At 42.8% G+C, this 19,214-nt stretch overlaps 1 protein-coding gene across 1 annotated transcript in view; it reads right to left on the bottom strand.

Annotated features, from left to right (window-relative positions):
- Window positions 1-805: 805 nt before the first annotated feature.
- LOC134659880 (serine/arginine repetitive matrix protein 1) overlaps window positions 806-19,214 on the bottom strand; it is a 36,341-nt gene continuing 17,932 nt past the window's right edge. Inside the window, exons 5-13 of the mRNA XM_063515587.1 lie at window positions 17,714-17,821; window positions 16,348-16,415; window positions 16,163-16,224; window positions 13,981-14,096; window positions 7,019-7,133; window positions 5,478-5,698; window positions 3,640-3,795; window positions 2,484-2,611; window positions 806-954 (exon numbers count right to left, since the gene is read on the bottom strand). Of these exons, the coding sequence (XP_063371657.1) occupies window positions 806-954; window positions 2,484-2,611; window positions 3,640-3,795; window positions 5,478-5,698; window positions 7,019-7,133; window positions 13,981-14,096; window positions 16,163-16,224; window positions 16,348-16,415; window positions 17,714-17,821 (1,123 nt within the window). The remainder of the gene's footprint in view (window positions 955-2,483; window positions 2,612-3,639; window positions 3,796-5,477; window positions 5,699-7,018; window positions 7,134-13,980; window positions 14,097-16,162; window positions 16,225-16,347; window positions 16,416-17,713; window positions 17,822-19,214) is intronic.

The following is a 19,214-nucleotide window of genomic DNA, read 5'->3' as shown; positions in this document are numbered from 1 at the left end:
ATCCCACCTCGCCCTCAGCCCAGCGCTCGTAGGCGCGCTCCCTCTTCAGCCACTCCTGGTACTTGTACCACCACTCCTCCCACTTCACGTGGTCGCTCAGTCAGACCTGCCTCAGAGCAGCAGTGCAACAGTAACTCACCGATCCCACCTCGCCCTCAGCCCAGCGCTCGTAGGCGCGCTCCCTCTTCAGCCACTCCTGGTACTTGTACCACCACTCCTCCCACTTCACGTGGTCGCTCAGTCAGACCTGCCTCAGAGCAGCAGTGCAACAGTAACTCACCGATCCCACCTCGCCCTCAGCCCAGCGCTCGTAGGCGCGCTCCCTCTTCAGCCACTCCTGGTACTTGTACCACCACTCCTCCCACTTCACGTGGTCGCTCAGTCAGACCTGCCTCAGAGCAGCAGTGCAACAGTAACTCACCGATCCCACCTCGCCCTCAGCCCAGCGCTCGTAGGCGCGCTCCCTCTTCAGCCACTCCTGGTACTTGTACCACCACTCCTCCCACTTCACGTGGTCGCTCAGTCAGACCTGCCTCAGAGCAGCAGTGCAACAGTAACTCACCGATCCCACCTCGCCCTCAGCCCAGCGCTCGTAGGCGCGCTCCCTCTTCAGCCACTCCTGGTACTTGTACCACCACTCCTCCCACTTCACGTGGTCGCTCAGTCAGACCTGCCTCAGAGCAGCAGTGCAACAGTAACTCACCGATCCCACCTCGCCCTCAGCCCAGCGCTCGTAGGCGCGCTCCCTCTTCAGCCACTCCTGGTACTTGTACCACCACTCCTCCCACTTCACGTGGTCGCTCAGTCAGACCTGCCTCAGAGCAGCAGTGCAACAGTAACTCACCGATCCCACCTCGCCCTCAGCCCAGCGCTCGTAGGCGCGCTCCCTCTTCAGCCACTCCTGGTACTTGTACCACCACTCCTCCCACTTGACATAGTCGCTCAGCGTTAGACCTGTCGAAAGACATTTCATATTAGCGGTACAAACAACTTCTTACTAGTAAATCGAGACATTTTCAATAGTTTCACTACAATCCTCAAAAAGGAATCTTCTTCTTGTTAGGGGCTATATAAGGCTCCAAAGCCTATGTATCACTGCGACCATCGCTGATCTATTGTGATCGCCACCTACTACAACTCTCGATCCAAACCTGCAACTTCAAACAGCTGCAGGATCTTTTTTGATCTCGAGAGACTTTTAACTCCTCCGGGCGCAATATGTGTCCGCCCAGGATTAAGTCACGAGTACGCATTAGGCAAGGGCGCTCTGTGAGGATGTGCAAGGGCGTCTCCTCTGCCTCCATACAGAGTCTAGTAAGTCTAAAAACCGGCCACGTGCGAGTCGGACTCGCGCACGGAGGGTTCCGCACCATCAACAAAAAATAGAGCAAAACAAGCAAAAAAACGGTCACCCATCCAAGTACTGACCCCGCCCGACGTTGCTTAACTTCGGTCAAAAATCACGTTTGTTGTATGGGAGCCCCACTTAAATCTTTATTTTATTCTGTTTTTAGTATTTGTTGTTATAGCGGCAACAGAAATACATCATCTGTGAAAATTTCAACTGTCTTGTCTAGCTATCACGGTTCGTGAGATACAGCCTGGTGACAGACGGACGGACGGACGGACGGACAGCGGAGTCTTAGTAATAGGGTCCCGTTTTTACCCTTTGGGTACGGAACCCTAAAAAGGAATTATTAGTGAATAGTTTTGTTGGGTCGAGACATTTCCTTCCCAGGCCTTGTTATATAAATATTTACTCATAATCTTCCTCGCGTTATCCCGGCATTTTGCCACGGCTCATGGTAGCCTGGGGTCCGCTTGGCAACTAATCCCAGGACAGGACACTAGTTTTCACGAAAGCGACTGCCATCCGACCTTCCTAGCCCTTATTGGGATTAGTCCGGTTTCCTGACGATGTTTTCCTTCACCCAAAAGCGACTTGATAAATAGAACGTACATAAGTTCCGAAAAACTCATTGGTACGAGCCGCGGTTTGAACCCGCGACCTCCGGATTGCAAGTCAAGCCACCAGCGCTTCAATATAAATATTAGAGATGCACCGGATATCCGGTTACTATCCGGTATCAGGCCTATTCGGCCGTTATTTTAGTATCAGACCGGATACCGGATAGTGACCTACTATCCGGCCGGATACCGGATAGTAAAATTAACACATTTTGGGGTAAAAAATGGAATCTAAAAAACTATAAACGAACTTACTACGTAATGAATGACATGATAAAACTCGTTACGATCCTAGAAATGTGTCCGCGCGAACGTTCACTACGAAACAGGTCGAAACCTGCACGACGCGCACCTGCAAAACTCAATATATAGGTATAGTTCCGCCGGCCGAACATCCGGCGGCCGGATACCGGATATTCGGCCAGTGTCCAGGCCGGATATCCGGTATCCGGACATACAACTATCCGTTGCATCTCTAATAAATATCTTCTGTCTGTCTGTGTGTATGTACTCACCTCGCAGATACCCGCGTTTCTTGTAGTAGTCGTAGCGGACTCGCACGTCGTCCCAGGACGGTAGGCCTCCGGGGGCCGCCGCTAGCAGCTCCTCGGGGTAGCTGCCGACCGGGGCCGCTTCTAGGCCTCTGTAACAATTATACAAGAATATGATCTATTTACAAATCTGCTTGCAAGTTCATTTTGAATCCATAATAGCAAATATCTATGAAGTGTATAAGATAAAGTCTAAGAAAAAACAGGACAATAGGCTAGGACATGACTAATTTTCATTTCTGGTATCTGGTATCAAAAGTAACAGAAAAGTCAGAAATTGTAGTCAAAGGCCGACAGTCGCACTTCACTCGCGAAACGCCCTATACAAAACGATAAGTGAACGTGACGTCAAGGTCTCTGTGAGTCCATCTTGTAGTATGGACAAAACAAGAAAATTGCGTTTTTGTTGGTGAAATATTGCGTTTATGTATATAGTTGCCATACAATATTTTTTTGGATGAAATGTAAGAAATCGAATGGTACCCTTACTTTTATCGTTTTTGGAAGTAAAAAAAAAATTAATTTTTGTAACTTTCAGGTCTTGTAATTTTACAATATTTTATTTTAAATCCACATTATTGTGATAAATTGCTCGTTTGCTATCTATTTTACTAGATTTTGTTATAAAATTCAACATGTGTCATCATCCCTATTGCGAGTCGAACTCGCCCACCGAGGGTTCCGTACTTTTTAGTATTTGTTGTTATAGCGGCAACAGAAATACATCATCTGTGAAATTTTCAACTGTCTAGCTATCACGGTTCATGAGATACAGCCTGGTGACAGACAGACGGACAGTGGAGTCTTAGTAATAGGGTCCCGTTTTTACCCTTTGGGTACGGAACCCTAAAAAATGTGCCTAGGAAAATAAGAAAAAAATGATGCTCAAATAGATGGCGCCATACCTTTGGCATACACTTGTGTAGATGGCGACACCGTTTGATATTTAACAATTTTAACACATATCAGTGAAAGAACATGGGTCAAAGTCATATTATGGTGTTCTAAGTTTTAGTCCTGTGTCAAAAGATGGCAGTAAATTTACTGTGACTACAAGCTGCGCGTGATGCGCATATTCTCGAGACGCCACCTTGTTCAGCTGTTATATAACATGACTCACGGGTAGGGCTCCGCAGCAGGCTCGGGCGCTCCGTCCGGCCGCTCTATGCGCACATGTAGGGCGCTGTCGCGGCGCGTGATGCGCATGTTCTCGAGTCGGGCGCTACGGTCGGCGGACCATTGCGCCATTTTGCCAAAACGCTCGGACAGGGTCAACCTGAACAACATAAAATAAGATTTCACTACATAAACTGAAAATCTTAATTAGATTCCAAAAAAACCGGCCAAGTGCGAGTCGGACTCGCGCACGGAGGGTTCCGCACCATCAACAAAAAATAGAGCAAAACAAGCAAAAAAAACGGTCACCCATCCAAGTACTGACCCCGCCCGACGTTGCTTAACTTCGGTCAAAAATCACGTTTGTTGTATGGGAGCCCCACTTAAATCTTTATTTTATTCTGTTTTTAGTATTTGTTGTTATAGCGGCAACAGAAATACATCATCTGTGAAAATTTCAACTGTCTAGCTATCACGGTTCGTGAGATACAGCCTGGTGACGTCTGTCGGTGGACGGACGGACGGATGGACGGATGGACGGACGGACGGACGGACAGCGGAGTCTTAGTAATAGGGTCCCGTTTTTACCCTTTGGGTACGGAACCCTAAAAAGTAAGACAATGTTGCCACACCACTAGCGCGTCTTGTATTTATGTAAAAACAAGTAAATAAAACTACTTTTTTAAATCGTAGGAGTAAAATTACCAATAAATAAATTATCTTAGCGTGTTTATTTATAAAAAGGAATTTACTATTTTACAAACAAATTATTGCAGTGGCAACATTTTTTGGAATCTAATTACGACTCGGAGTATAGTATAAAACAAAGTCTGAAGCGCTGGCGGCCTAGCGGTAAGAGCGTGTGACTTGCGATCCGGAGGTCGCGGGTTCGAACCCCGGCTCATGAACCAATGAGTTTTTCGGAACTTATGTACGAAATATCATTTGATATTTACCAGTCGCTTTTCGGTGAAGGAAAACATCGTGAGGAAACCGGACTAATCCCAATACGGGCCTAGTTTACCCTCTGGGTTGGAAGGTCAGATGGTAGTCGCTTTCGTAAAAACTAGTTCCCACGCCAATTACTGGGATTAGTTGCCAAGCGTACCAAAATGCCGGGACAACGCGAGGAAGATGATGAATGATGATTGATGAGTATAAAACAAAGTCGCTTCCCGCTGTCTGTCCCTATGTATGCTTAGATCTTTAAAACTACGCAACGGTCTTTAAAACTAACGGTTTTTTTAAATAGATAGAGTGATTCAAGAGGAAAGTCTATGTATAATTTGTTAACCCGTGCGAAGCCGGGGCGGGTCGCTAGTTAGTGCATAACGAACAAATCGATATAGAGCAAAAATAATACAGTCAGCAGCAGGAGTTGCTAAGCGGGCGAGATGTTCTAAATTACCTTGACACGTTGTTATTTTCTTAACAATAAAGTCGCGTCAAGATCATTTTGAACACCTCGCCCGCTTAGCAACTTCTGCTGCTGACTGTACAGAAACCGCAACTTTGTTTGAACATATAAAGTTATTAAAAAAATAAGTATAAAGCTGCCTACGATTGCAAGTCAGCACAATGCACTCTTGTTACTTGCACCATTTACTAACCCGGGGTTAACCGGTGAAACCTGGAGTTACCATGGTTACCAGTACAATATGACACTTGGTTAACGGTTTAACCGCTTAACCCCGGGTTAGTGTGATGATGCAAGTGGGCATTAGAAGTCAATTCTTTGACACAAACAAGATAAGAGCGTTGCCAGTCGGTGAGCTACGGGGGTAGAAAGAGAGGATATCTCCCCTCCCCCTCGCACCCTCACGCCGTCCCCCTCGCACTCACCTCTGCGGTTGCTCCGAGCTGGCATCCGATTCGCTGTCACTGTCACTATCGTTGAGCGCAGCGGCGATGGCGGCGGGCGACACGCCGCGTCTCCTCTCTCCCTCGCGCGGGTCGCGGGGCTCGCGCCGTCTCTCTCCCTCCCGCTTGATCTGCGCGGCGGGGATGGGCGCCGCGGCGGGGGGGCGGTTGACGGCCATTTGTGACCGCTGCCATTCTAACACCTGTGAACAAATTTTCTAATTAATTAAGTTCGAATATTAGCGAGAACTTTGATAATTTATCAGTGTTTTAAGCTGTTATTTTATATTTTAGCGCTTTGATTCCTTTTACCGGATCCGGTGAAATTTGCCGGATCCGGTAGCTTGAATATTGTACCGGATCCGGCCCGATTATTGGACCCGGCCGGATTACCGGGTCCGCCGGACCGGATTGCAATCCCTAGCCTGTTTGTTTCCTTGAACGTGGCGAATTAGGCTCGAGGTTGGCTAACGTCCGATCTCTAGCGCGGTCCGATCAAGAATCTCCCAGTCCCAGTGGCGGGTCCTCAAATTCTAGTTGGCAAACTTGCTTGACCAGTCTAGCAACATAACGACAAAACTGCCACCTCGTACCGAACTTCACCCAAGTTAAACAACTTGACGTTCCAAAGCCTTTTACCTGTCGTCTCGGTTCTACAATACGCCAATAGATGGCGGGGGTCTCAACACAACTTAACTATTAATTTACGTAGCAAAACATTGCTAATCGATATTATTCAGGCGTCTGAACCTATAAAGTATGAACTAACGCTGCAATACGTCCTTCGGAGTCACGCTGCGAGGTCTGTGATGGACATAATACAGCCAGGCGTGTCACTCCGCGATTTCGTCTCGTCGCTACAAGCACCCACAAGTAAATGCGGTCCACACCAATTTTGGTGTCTAGCCATAGTAGTTGCCGCGCACCGCTACGGAACGGATGCCTGCTCGCGCTTGCGCCACCTAGCGGTCATATCTGTCGTGATCGTAACAGACGCGTTTTGTTAGAGAGTGAATCTTCTGTACCTAGTACTATTATTTATTCTGTGTCCATTCCAGGGATGTTGCGGATGCCGATTTTTTGACATCCGCGGATGCGGATTTTTAAAGGCTCACATCCGCGGATGCGGATGTCAAGATAGTACCATAAGAAACGTCAAATATTACATTTTAGTAATTTTTATTTAAAAAAACCGGCCAAGTGCGAGTCGGACTCGCGTTCCAAGGGTTCCGTACATTAAGTCCTACTCACGCTTGACTGCTCATTTCTAATAGTTTTTTTTGGCTAATGACTAAATTACCTAGCAGTCTAGCACTTACGCCGATGCTATATAAGACGTTCCTGTACCGACCTGTTCCACATCCGCATCCGCATTAAATCCGCATCGATTTTATGCGGATGCGGATGTTGAAAATAATGCGGAAGTTCCGCGGTTGCGGATGCGGATATTCGCAACATCCCTGGTCCATTCTATGAATGAGCCAGGGTTCGAGTCCCCGGCCACCAGTTGTGGAGCTACATACCTTTTCCTCCCGGGTGCGCTTGCTGGCCTCTCGGGCCTTGAGCAGCTCGCGCGTGGGCTGCACGGCGCGCGCGGCCGACGCGGGCGGCCGCTTGGTCGGCGCGGGCGGCCCGGGCCTGGGGAACAATAATACATATCTAATACCTTTAAACGAGCAATTCTTGTTTATATACAGGGTGTAATCTAAAACGTGATACAAGATAATCAAACCTGAATCTTTTCATGATTTTGAACAACTTTTACTATGGGGTCAACTTTGTAAATTAACAATAAAAAAAATCTTTGCCATACATTTTTGTCTACCTCTCCTTGATGGGACAGCTCAATTTTTTTTTAATATTACAAAATTGACCCCATAGTAAAAGTTGTTCAAAATCATAAAAAGATTCAGGTTTGATTATCTTGTATCACGTTTTAGATTACACCCTGTATATATATATATTTCGGGGATCTCGGAAACGGCTCTAACGATTTCGATGAAATTTGCTATATGGGGGTTTTTGGGGGCGAAAAATAGATGTAGCTAGGTCTTATCTCTGGGAAAACGCGCATTTTCGAGTTTTTTATGTTTTCCGAGCGAAGCTCGGTCACCCAGATATTACAATATTAACTCACACTTATAGACGGGTCTTCTAACGCGACATTTATTCAATTACCTTTATTTACCGACGTTTCGACACAGGTCTCATGGTCATGGACGCGGGTAACCGATGTCCCAGCAAAATGTCAAAACAGAGATTTGTGCAACTACCCGACGAAAAGTGTATGGAAAAGTTTGGGGTAGACATCATTTTTTCAAACCACCCACTACACATGATGGTCGGTAAATAAAGGTAATTGAATAAATTTCACGTTAGACCCGTCTATAAATTAAATGTGAGTTAATATGTGTTCAAAACGCGAAAGTTTTAAATATACATTACTACAGAGTACGGAAAAAAAACAACAGGTTGCACTCAGGCAGTGCCGGCAGAAGTGAAAACTCAATGACTAGTGCAAAATGCACTATGTATAATTGAGGTTAACGCCATCTAGCGTTATTTCGTCGCATTACTTGAAACCCCTAAGCACATCACTGTTAGTCCTCGAGTTATATTAATACCGGTTGGAGCGAAGCTCACTAGATGGCATTTAAATTAATAAAGAAAAATACGATGACATTACATGTAACACGTCTTACGGTCACGTGATCTCACGCGAGTTTAACATTTTTTCCGAAAAAGGGCGGGAAACTTCGGGCGCGGCGGACGCGGTTTTCGTAACTAAAGTTTTGAAATTGTATTTTTAAAGGATTGGAGTCTGTATTTAGTGTATATATTTGTAGATTTAGACTTAGTTTTTAATATTATTTAGTAGTTTGGTGTAAATATAGAGGTAAGTGCTAATTATATGTAGTTTTTTATGGGGGACGGGGATAGCCAGCCCCCTGACCCTGGGGGAACGATTCCCTCAGGGTCGAAAACTTCAATAGATATTTTAATTTCTGCGATGGAATCATCGATGGATACTGATGCGTCAGTATCAAATACCTCGGATGTAACTTTAAAAAGAAAAATTCTTTCACGAATGTGTACAAACTGTAATAAAAGAAAACGCAAATCTGGTTCAACCAAAAATAAAAATACAGATTGTGTTTGCGTTGCTGAAGCAAAATTAAAAGAGAATGATACCATTTATCAACAGCCAATAAAAAAACCGAATCCCATTGTAAACTTGACCTCTGAAAATACAAATGCTCTTAATAACTCTCCATCTACTCATGTGCCTGTTGGTCGTGACCGCTACCAACAGTCTGACATTGCACCTTTTGTTGTACATGTTCAAAAAGAAGCCAGCAGTGATGGCACAACTCTCCATCCCATAACTTTTGGTCGTTTTATGCGACAAAATAACATTCAAGGTGTTGTCAATGGCAGTCTAAAGAGAATAGGCAGAAATAGAGTAAGCATTGCATTTGCTACATTCACTGATGCTAACAATTTTTTAAGTAATGATAGCTTAGGAATAAATAAATACAATGCTTTCATCCCAACATTCAATGTCACACGCATGGGAGTGATTAAAGGTGTTCCACTTGACTTGACTGATGATGAAGTTCAGACTTCTATTAACCTGCCAATTGGCTGTGGGCCAATTATAAAAATAAGAAGAATAAAAAGGAAAATTGTTGTCAATAACAATACTCAATTTGTGAATACTGGTACCGTTATACTTACTTTTGATGGGCAAGTATTACCAACCCGGGTGTACATGTGCTACATGGCTTTGCCAGTAGAACTATATATATATCCTACCGTTCAATGTTTCCTTTGTTGCCGCTATGGGCATGTTAAAAATCAGTGCCGTTCAAATCCAAGGTGTTTCAAGTGTGGACAAGGTCACTCTGGTGATTCTTGTGATGTAGAGGAGGATGACTATCAGTGTTGCTTGTGTAAAGGTTCACATCAAGCCACTAGCAAAAAATGTTTAGAATTTAACAGACAAAGAGCTATTAAAGAAACTATGAGCAAAAGTTGCATCTCTTACATGGAAGCTTCCAAAATTCACCCGCCTGTATCTAGGGTCTCATATGCTGAGGCCTTGCTTGCAACTCCATTGTCATCTTCCTCACAAGCACAGCATGATTCACAGAGTAACCAGGATATAATACCAGTGTTCAATAACCAATCTTATAAAAAAACTGTTTTTCTTAAACCCAGGGCTCCTGTAAAGTTAGGCAAAGGGTATGATAGGAATGCTCATTCTGAAATAGTAAAACAACCAGTTATTCATAGGGAAAAACCTGTTTTTAATAGTAATAACAAAGAAGAAACGCTTAGTATTGATGCCATAGTAAAAGCTCTTATGAATTTAATGTCCCAATCTAACACAGTATCACCGTCCAACGTTGCAGCAGTTATTAATGCTTTATACCAACTCAGAAACAACAATAATGGATCAGAGACCCTTAGTGGTTCAGTGGAACGTTCGCAGTCTAATCAATAGAAAACAAGATTTAATACATGTAATTAATAAACATGATCCCTTTCTAATCTGTCTTCAAGAGACATGGTTAAGAAAGGATTCAGTGTTTAAAATACCAGGATATGTCTGTCTGAGAGAAGACAGACCTGATGGGTATGGTGGAGTGGCCATACTTGTCAAAAACTCATTAACACTCTATTCTATCACTCTACCTGTACATAGTGATGAATTATCTGTTATAGCAGTGGTTGTAAATAGCATTTGTTTCGTGTCATTATATTATAAAACACCTAATAATAATATTTTTAAAGAAATTGAACAACTTTTTAAGTTCTTACCTAAACCGTTTGTATGCTTAGGGGATTTTAATGCTCACCATGAGTTCTGGGGCTCTGCTCAAACTTTATACTATGGCAAAAAATTGTTGGAACTAATTAGCTCACGTAATTTATGCATATTGAACACTGGATCTCCAACTAGGCTCGCTCGAAATCCAAGTGCAATAGATCTGTCCATTTGTACTCCAGATCTTGCTTCATCTCTATATTGGTCAACTGCAGTTTCCACGTATGGTAGCGACCATCATCCTATTCTCATTACCTTTCCTTTTTTTAAGAAACCTCAAAAGCATGTCAGACAGCCCCGTATAAAACACAGGCTGATTGATGATAAATGGCATCAGTATAGAGAGGCTGTAGAACAAAAAATTAATAATTTGCCAGAAATAAGCCATTTGAATATATTAGACAGTTCACAAGCATTTGCAACAGCTTTGGTTGAGGCTGCTAATGAAACCTTTCCTTTGAAAAGTAGTGGTCCAGAATTCATTCCATCCCCACCTTGGTGGGATTCAGATTGCACTCTTGCAGTTAAACAAAGAAAGGAGGCAGAGAAAAGGTATTGTCAAGAAATGACTGATAATAACTTTGATAACTACTTAGAAGTTGCTAAATCCACTAAAGAATTACTTAGAACAAAAAAGTTTGAAGGGTGGCATAGGTTTTGTAAATCGTTAAGTCCTAATGTTGCACCATCTATAGTTTGGCAAAACATTAGAAGGTTTAGATCGGCATTTAAAGACACACAGAGTAAAATATCCCCACTTTTAGCAGAACAAGTCATGGATCGTTTGGGTCCACCTTATGTCCCAGAGCATCCTATGATTCTAAGGCCACTCATGTTATCTAATAATAAGGTTGAAGATGTTTTAAATTCTCCTTTTTCACTTTTTGAATTGAAAGGTGTACTTTCGTCAACTAAAGATTCTGCACCCGGTGAAGACGGGATTCCTTACTCTTTCTTGTCAAAACTTGACGATAACAGTCTTTGTTACTTCCTTAATTTGATTAACAATGTTATGATAACAGGCTGTGTTCCTAAAGAGTGGAAGACTCAAACATTGATTTTAATTCAGAAGCCGAATAAGCCCAATTCAGATCCCACATCGTATAGACCAATAGCTTTATCAACTGTATTAGCTAAAGTTGCTGAACACTTAGTAAAAATTCGATTGGAATGGTTTATAGAACATAATAAACTTTTATCTTGTAATCAATTTGGTTTTAGGAAAGGTAAATGTACTCTTGACAGTTTAAGCATTTTTACCACAGATATCAGAATAAGTTTCTCTAGAAATGACTTTTTAGTTGCTGCCTTTCTAGACATAAATGCTGCGTACGACAACGTCAACATTTCAATCTTAAAAAATAAATTAATTCAACTAGATGTTCCTAACTTTTTGATTAATTTTATAATAAATATGTTGCATGAAAGGTATATAAAGTATCCATTAGACCAGTCTGGAAAAGAAGTAATTAAAAGAACAGTTTGGAAGGGCCTGCCACAAGGATCTGTTTTGAGTCCTTTATTATACAACATTTATACTTATGATTTGGAACTTTCTGTTGAAGGGCAAGTAAATGTTCTTCAATATGCCGATGATTTGCTCCTATATGTTTCTGGGCGATCTTTAGAAAACATTAGTAATGTATTATCATCATCTTTGGGTGCCTTAAATAATTGGTTAAATAATAATGGTTTAGATCTTTCGCCCTCTAAAAGTTCTGTTGTAGTTTTTTCTCGAAAGCAAAATATTCCTCCTATTAACATAAATTATAATGGTACTCCATTGGTAATTAAAGATAATGTAAAATTTTTGGGAGTTATATTGGACCGTAAACTTACTGGACTTCCTCATTTTGAAAATGTTGCATTAAGATGCGAACGGAATCTGAACATTTTAAGATGCCTGACAGGAGTCTGGTGGGGGGCTCACCCTTTTACTATGAGATTGTTATATAACGCTTTGATTAGAAGTGTTTTAGATTATGGCACTTTCCTTCTACACCCTGGAAATGTTAAAGCGATCAAAAAAATTGATTCTATTCAGACTAAAGCTTTAAGGTTGGTTACAGGTGCAATGAAATCGAGTCCAATAAGTTGCTTACAAGTAGAATGCTGTGATCCACCCCTTGCGTTTAGAAGACAGTTTCTCTGTGATAAATTCTTTTTTCGTACTCTGCAACTGGATTCTCATCCACTGATTTCAAAAGTAAAGCAATTAGCAGAACTGGTAGGATCCGGTAATTATTGGGCCCATAAGGATTCTCCTTGTCTTGTTAAGAGCTATAAAAAATATCAAAGTTTAGAAGCACCCACTTACAGAAGCGCGACTCTCCCTTTATATCAACATGACTACAACAGTCTAATTACAAATCCAGATATTAGATTGAACATAAGGTTATCTAAAAACGATATTAATCCAAAAATGGAATTTATGAACCTTCTTAATAATGAATGGGCTAATTGGCACTGTTTGTACACAGATGCCTCCAAACATGGCGATAGGAGTTGCGTTGGTGTTGGAATTTTCCATTCACAATACAAAGGATTACAACTTATCAAATTGCCACCTGAAACTTCCGTCTACACTGGTGAATGTTATGGTTTACTTAAGGCTATAGAATATATACTTATGCTGAAGATACCTAAAACCATAATTTTTTCAGACTCTCGCAGTGCTTTAGAAGCCATAATGAGGTTCCCATTTAAGTCTCATAAACAGTCTCCAGTTGTTTTTAATATTAGGAATCTTTTATATAAATGTTCACAGAAAAGTTGTGCTGTCGTGCTGGCTTGGGTACCAAGCCATGTGGGTATTCCTGGCAATGAAAGAGCTGACCAATTGGCAAATGAGGCTATTCACCTGGGAGATATTGTACCATACCATAATTATTGTCATGACTTAATAAATTTGTCAAAAGTTTATTTGTATGAGGATTGGAATGGGATTTGGAATAAGGAAACCTCAAAAGGTGAACATTATAGGCATATTCAGCCGTCAATTCCAAGGAAACCCTGGTTTAGCAAAATATTTTTTTCGAAAACTGTAACTTCTATTTTGTGTAGAATGCGCCTGGGACATGTTTGTTCCCCGGCGCATTTACACACAATAAACAAAAAACCGGATCCTGATTGTCCTTGTGGTGAATATGGGGACATGAACCATATTTTCTTTGCATGCTCTCTTTATGATCGGTCTGATTTCCTTTCCAGCCTTGAATCATTACGCATACCATTTCCTACATCCATAATTTGCTTGTTATTTAGTAACTCGTATGATATTTATAAAATTATATCAGTATTTTTAGAAAAGAATGATATAAAAATATAGTATACATATAATATAATTATATATATTACAGTAAATCCAATCCTTTCCTTTCCAAATTTTCGTCTTATCCGTATTTCCTAATTCCTTGTTTCCCTAACTTTTAATACCTTCACAACTTGACATTGGCTAACCTAACAAAAGCCAAAACAGAGAGAAAAAAAAAAAAAAAACATTTTTTCCCCACCTCAAAAAGTGCACGGCGCCGCTAAAGAAGTTTTTACTTCAAAAACAGTACAGAGGCAAGGAAGTAAGGGGTTGCCGGCCGAACGTGGTGAGGCCGAACAGTTATGAAGCCAACAAGCCCTTGTTAAATAAATAGTACTCACGGTGGCTTGGCACCTTTAGGTCCGGGCGGCGGCCCGGTCGGTTTCTTGTTCTTCGCCGAGCACACCGAGCACGACTCGTCCGAACAGCTACTTCCTGACGACCCGGAGCCAGACGACTGTTACATGAAAAATATAATGAATGAATGAATGAAATGAATGAAATCGTTTATTTCAGGCAACTAGTGGCCCATACATAAATACCTTAAAACTAGCATACATATTATAAAAATATAACTAAACACCAAAAAACACATTATGATTGCGATGCATTACGCAACCCCGCAGTGTCAGGGAACCGGCCGCGGAACCGCCGAAACTTGACACCCTTCGGCCAAAACTCCTTGGTGAAGGTCGCTAGATGTTCAGTCGGAACGGTCACCACAAACGAATTAAAATTCGCATTGTGTCGAGATTCCAAATTCCAACTTCGCGACCCTCAGGATGAATCCGGTTTTTGCTTTCACATACTTTACGATATCATCGACCTTCGTAAGGTAGTGTAGACGGGACACATACAGCAGCGTCGAGGGTGTTGCAGGACGCAGCAAATGATTGGGTCCGGTCGGTGCGGTACCGCACTGGTTCCTTCTCTTCTCCACCTTTTTAAAACCATCTTCGTGTTAACTCACATTACCGACGTTTCGACACAGGTTTCACTGGTCATGGTCGCGGCCAACTAAAGTCTCAGCAAAATGTCAAAACAGAGATTTGTGCAACTACCCGACGAAAAGTGTATGAAAAAGTTTGGGGTAGACATCACATTTTCAAACCACCCACTACACATAATGTTAATTATTGTCAATAGTCCGACACGAAACGAAACGTCGAAACGTCGGTATATAAAGGTAATTGAATAAATTTCGCGTTAGACCCGTCTATAAATGTGAGTTAATATGTGTTCAAAACGCGAAGGTTTTAAATATTACATCTTCGTGTTGTTTAGCGCGTTTCATTTGTGAGTATCTGTGCCCCATTAGCCGGGTACACACAGAACGAGCCGCCTCGCGAGAAAATTCTCCACATACGGAGCTGCTTCGTGCGGAGATTGTCTTGTACATTGGGTACTTGGGAGATTCGCATGAAATCGTTTTTAATTCCAAGCACCGCTGAAGCGTGAACTCGGCTTTCACAATACATAATACGCAAAAAGTTACGAGTTTGGCATGTTACACTAAGGCCCGAGTGGACGCTCTTGTTGGGCGTGCAGCGGGGCGGGGCGTGCGGCGTGCATGTTAAACAAATGCAAGCGTATAGGAGCGGCCTTAGTGCACGCTGCTCATATCATCCAGAAACTCACAGGAACGTCATGGGGCGCCAGCGCTGCCTGCCTAAAGACCACAGCTATGGCCCTCGTCTATTCGACGGCAGAATACTGTGCACCTATATGGATGAACAGTGCACACGTGGCCACAGTTGACGTCGAGCTCAACCATACGATGAGGATGATCTCGGGCTGCATCATGCCAACGCCTACTTACTGGTTACCGGCTTTAAGCAGCATTACACCACCAGGAATTCGCAGACAAAAATGCCTATGAAGGGAGATCACCAAAATGTCTGGAAACTTATTGCTGCCTATCCATCAAGACCTGGACAACCTCAAAAATAGCCGACTCAAGTCCCGAAATCCACCAGCCAAAACTTTCCATACACGTAACCTGGCATGGAATGATAGTCAAGCGTGGGAAAAAGAATGGGAATCCCAGCAGCATAATTTAGACAACTCCATCTTTGAGTTTACCACACGGGAACGGCCCAAAGGATTTAACGAAAGCCGACAAATATGGTGTGCACTGAACCGTCTAAGGACTGGTATCGGCAACTGTGCTTACCTCTGGCACAAGTGGGGGTGGAGCGAGTCGGCGGCGTGCGAGTGTGGAGACCCAGAACAGACCATACATCATATGGTATTTCAGTGCCTTGTTACCAGATATAATGGTCCAATTGAGGATTTTAAAAACCTGACAACAAACGCGAGTTTGTACCTGCGGAATTGTACATTTTGATGTTAAGTGTTGTTTTAATAAGTGTGTGAACCTATTGCCATACGATAAATAAATATCACTTGTGAGCTCGACGCCACGCTGCACGCCCCGCCGAACGCTCCGCTTCAAGCGTCCACTCAGGCCTTACACTTAAGGTGCGATACCTAAAAGCGGTTTCAATAAAAATGGAAGCACACCTTTCTAGGATCCGGCGGCGACGGCGGGCGGGCGGCCGGCGGCGGCGCGGGTCGCGGTCGCGCGCGTCGCACGTCCACCGCGTCGCGTCTGTCGCGTGTGTCGCGCGTGTCGCGCGTGTCGCGTGTGTCGCGCGTGTCGCGTGTGTCGCGCGTGTCGCGGGTGTCGCGTGTGTCGCGAGCGTCGCGCGGGCGAGGAGGGGGCGAGCGCGGGCGCGGCGAGCGGCGGCGACCGCCCAGCGGGAGCGGGCTGCGTCTGAAAGTGAGATACGTAGAAAATGTTTACTCCGACGAAATAAGGTAAGCAAGACCATATTGGACATAAAAAAAACCGGCCAAGTGCGAGTCGGACTCGCGCACGGAGGGTTCCGCACCATCAACAAAAAATAGAGCAAAACAAGCACAAAAACGGTCACCCATCCAAGTACTGACCCCGCCCGACGTTGCTTAACTTCGGTCAAAAATCACGTTTGTTGTATGGGAGCCCCACTTAAATCTTTATTTTATTCTGTTTTTAGTATTTGTTGTTATAGCGGCAACAGAAATACATCATCTGTGAAAATTTCAACTGTCTAGCTATCACGGTTCGTGAGATACAGCCTGGTGACAGACGGACGGACGGACAGCGGAGTCTTAGTAATAGGGTCCCGTTTTTACCCTTTGGGTACGGAACCCTAAAAAAGAGTACAACAGGCGGACTTAATGCCACTATAGGCATTCTCTACCAGTCAACCATAGGGCAAAATAGAAAAGCATCAAGGTGGGTGCAGTAAAAAAAAATTTAACAAAGCACATTTGTGATTTTAGCTCCAGAAATAATTGACCGAAGCGTAACGAAGGTCTACGTTTTGACTCGGGCATTTTGCTTTTGTATGTCCGGATGTTCTCCTCTACAGGTCGCAATTCTTAACCGATTTTCGTGAAATTTTGTGACCGAATTCTATGACTAAATAAATTTTTTTTGTCGATCCGGTTTTTGGATTTTTTTCAAAATGGCGGAGTCGTGATAGCTCCCGCCTAAACAAATAGTCGTATCGGTATCATAAGAGTTTTTTTCTTTTTGAGATATGGTTATAGATTAAATGGCCAAAAATTCAGAAAATTTGTATCGCTGGTTTTGGCGGTATTTAGATATTTAGTTTTTACTTGAGAATGAGTAGCTAAATTTCGTCAGCTTTAGTAAGAACTATAATGGCGTATTTTGCAAACGTTCGCTTTTTTGTTTGCATCGGCAGGTCCCTGGTTCCATCCCCAGTAATTGTATACTGCTACATAACTTTTTGTATTTTTTTATACTTAAATTTCGTATAGTTGTTTTTTATTTTATTTTTTTATTTTGAAAAAATGAAAAATTTCGCATTTTTTATTTATCAAGCGCGTGTTAAGCGTATTCGTTTCATTGTTTGTAGCTTTATGTAGTTTTTAATTTTTTGTTTATATTACATGTACTATACCTATATTTTAATAAATATTTTTGCCATACATTTATTCAGTTTTAAGTTCCGCTCGCGAGGTCTACAGCTCACAGAGCCACTAGTGAAATAGTTGTCAAACCTGGGCGACCGGCGGGGGCTGCGGCGCGGCGAGCGCGCGTGGTCGGCGCGGCGCGGAGGCGGCGAGCGCCGCAGCGGGCTGCGCGAGCGCTGCGCCACTAGCGGGGACCTGCGCATCGTCACACACGTCAAACATCACCGCAGAATAAATAATACAGTGGAAACTGGGTTAGTGGAAAACCTCTTTAAGTGGACCCAAGTTCTCGGTTCCAGTCCCTTGGCAACGAATTACCTCTATAAGTGGAATTTTGGGACCTCCATAAGCGGAATCCATTTTTTCGAAAACTGGAAGCAACCGTCTCCGAAACCTCTATGAGTGGAATAGCTCGGCGTTATAAAATTTGTATTTTTAATAAACCGTCACAAGGAGGGTAGTTTGTTTCGTTAACATTATAAATGGTTCGTGTTTTAACTACGTATTTTGTATGAGATCACACATCGTTCAGTTTGGTTCTTTTAGCCGTGTGGTAAAATGTGACTCAGGTCAACAAACCAAAAAGACTGATTTATATGTACTAACTAACTACAGAAGATTCACTCTCTAACAAAACGCGTCTGTTACGATCGGCACAGATATGGCCGCTAGGTGGCGACAGCGCCACGCGCGGCTTATGGCTTTCCCCAAAATTGGGGCCGAACCGATGTACTTTTAGCTACCTGTAGCGAAGCGACGAAATCGCGGAGTGAGCCACGCCTGACATCACTAAACTGCATAATAGGGTATGACTACTAGTCAAATCGGTTTCTTTTTTCGAACCGTCGAAACGATTTTGCTATTATGGAATCTATAGGAAACACTAGCATGTGACGTCACAATCAAATAACCTACTCTTTATAGTTTTGTACGGGTTTTAAAATTGAAATTTTGTCTAAAAATAACTGCTGTCTACGTTTATTAATCTTCTGGTGCTTTATTTCATGCATGGTGTAAAATAATTTATTTTAAATACAATTGAACACCCTATTTTATCATGAGAAAAAATAATTCGTGTTAGTGCGATGAAACTATAGAAAAAAACCTTAAGAATATAACAAAATCTATATATCGCCGCTATACTTACTCAACCTCGTATCTGCAACACTCATTTGATGACAAAAACACCCGTATTCCGAATGAATGAAAAGCGACATTTCCATCAAACGATTGTTGCAGATATGAGATTGAGTAAGTATAGCGACGATATGTAATTATATCTTATAAAGTTGGTCTAACCAATTTGTCAGTCAGTAATAGGGTTTGCTCCCGGTACTGGTTTTCTATACAAATAAAGTACCGGAACCGGGAAATTTCCGGTTCTCGCCATACAAACTCAGTACCGGGAGCATTCCCTAGTCAGTAAGAACCAGGAAACTATACGCATCCTTTCCTTTGGGTGCTAGTACTAGTGTAAAGCTTCGGTTTCCTCCGATAGCGGTGCCGTCATATAGCGGCCGTCTCCATACTAAATAATACGGCTAAATATGGGTGTCGTAGTATTTGTATGGAGACGGCCGCTATATGA

Source organism: Cydia amplana, chromosome 25, assembly GCF_948474715.1.
Source record: "Cydia amplana chromosome 25, ilCydAmpl1.1, whole genome shotgun sequence".
NCBI classification, from domain to species: domain Eukaryota; kingdom Metazoa; phylum Arthropoda; class Insecta; order Lepidoptera; family Tortricidae; genus Cydia; species Cydia amplana.
The sequence above is the reverse complement of the archived record's forward strand: the minus strand, read 5'-3'. Positions and strand labels throughout refer to the sequence as shown.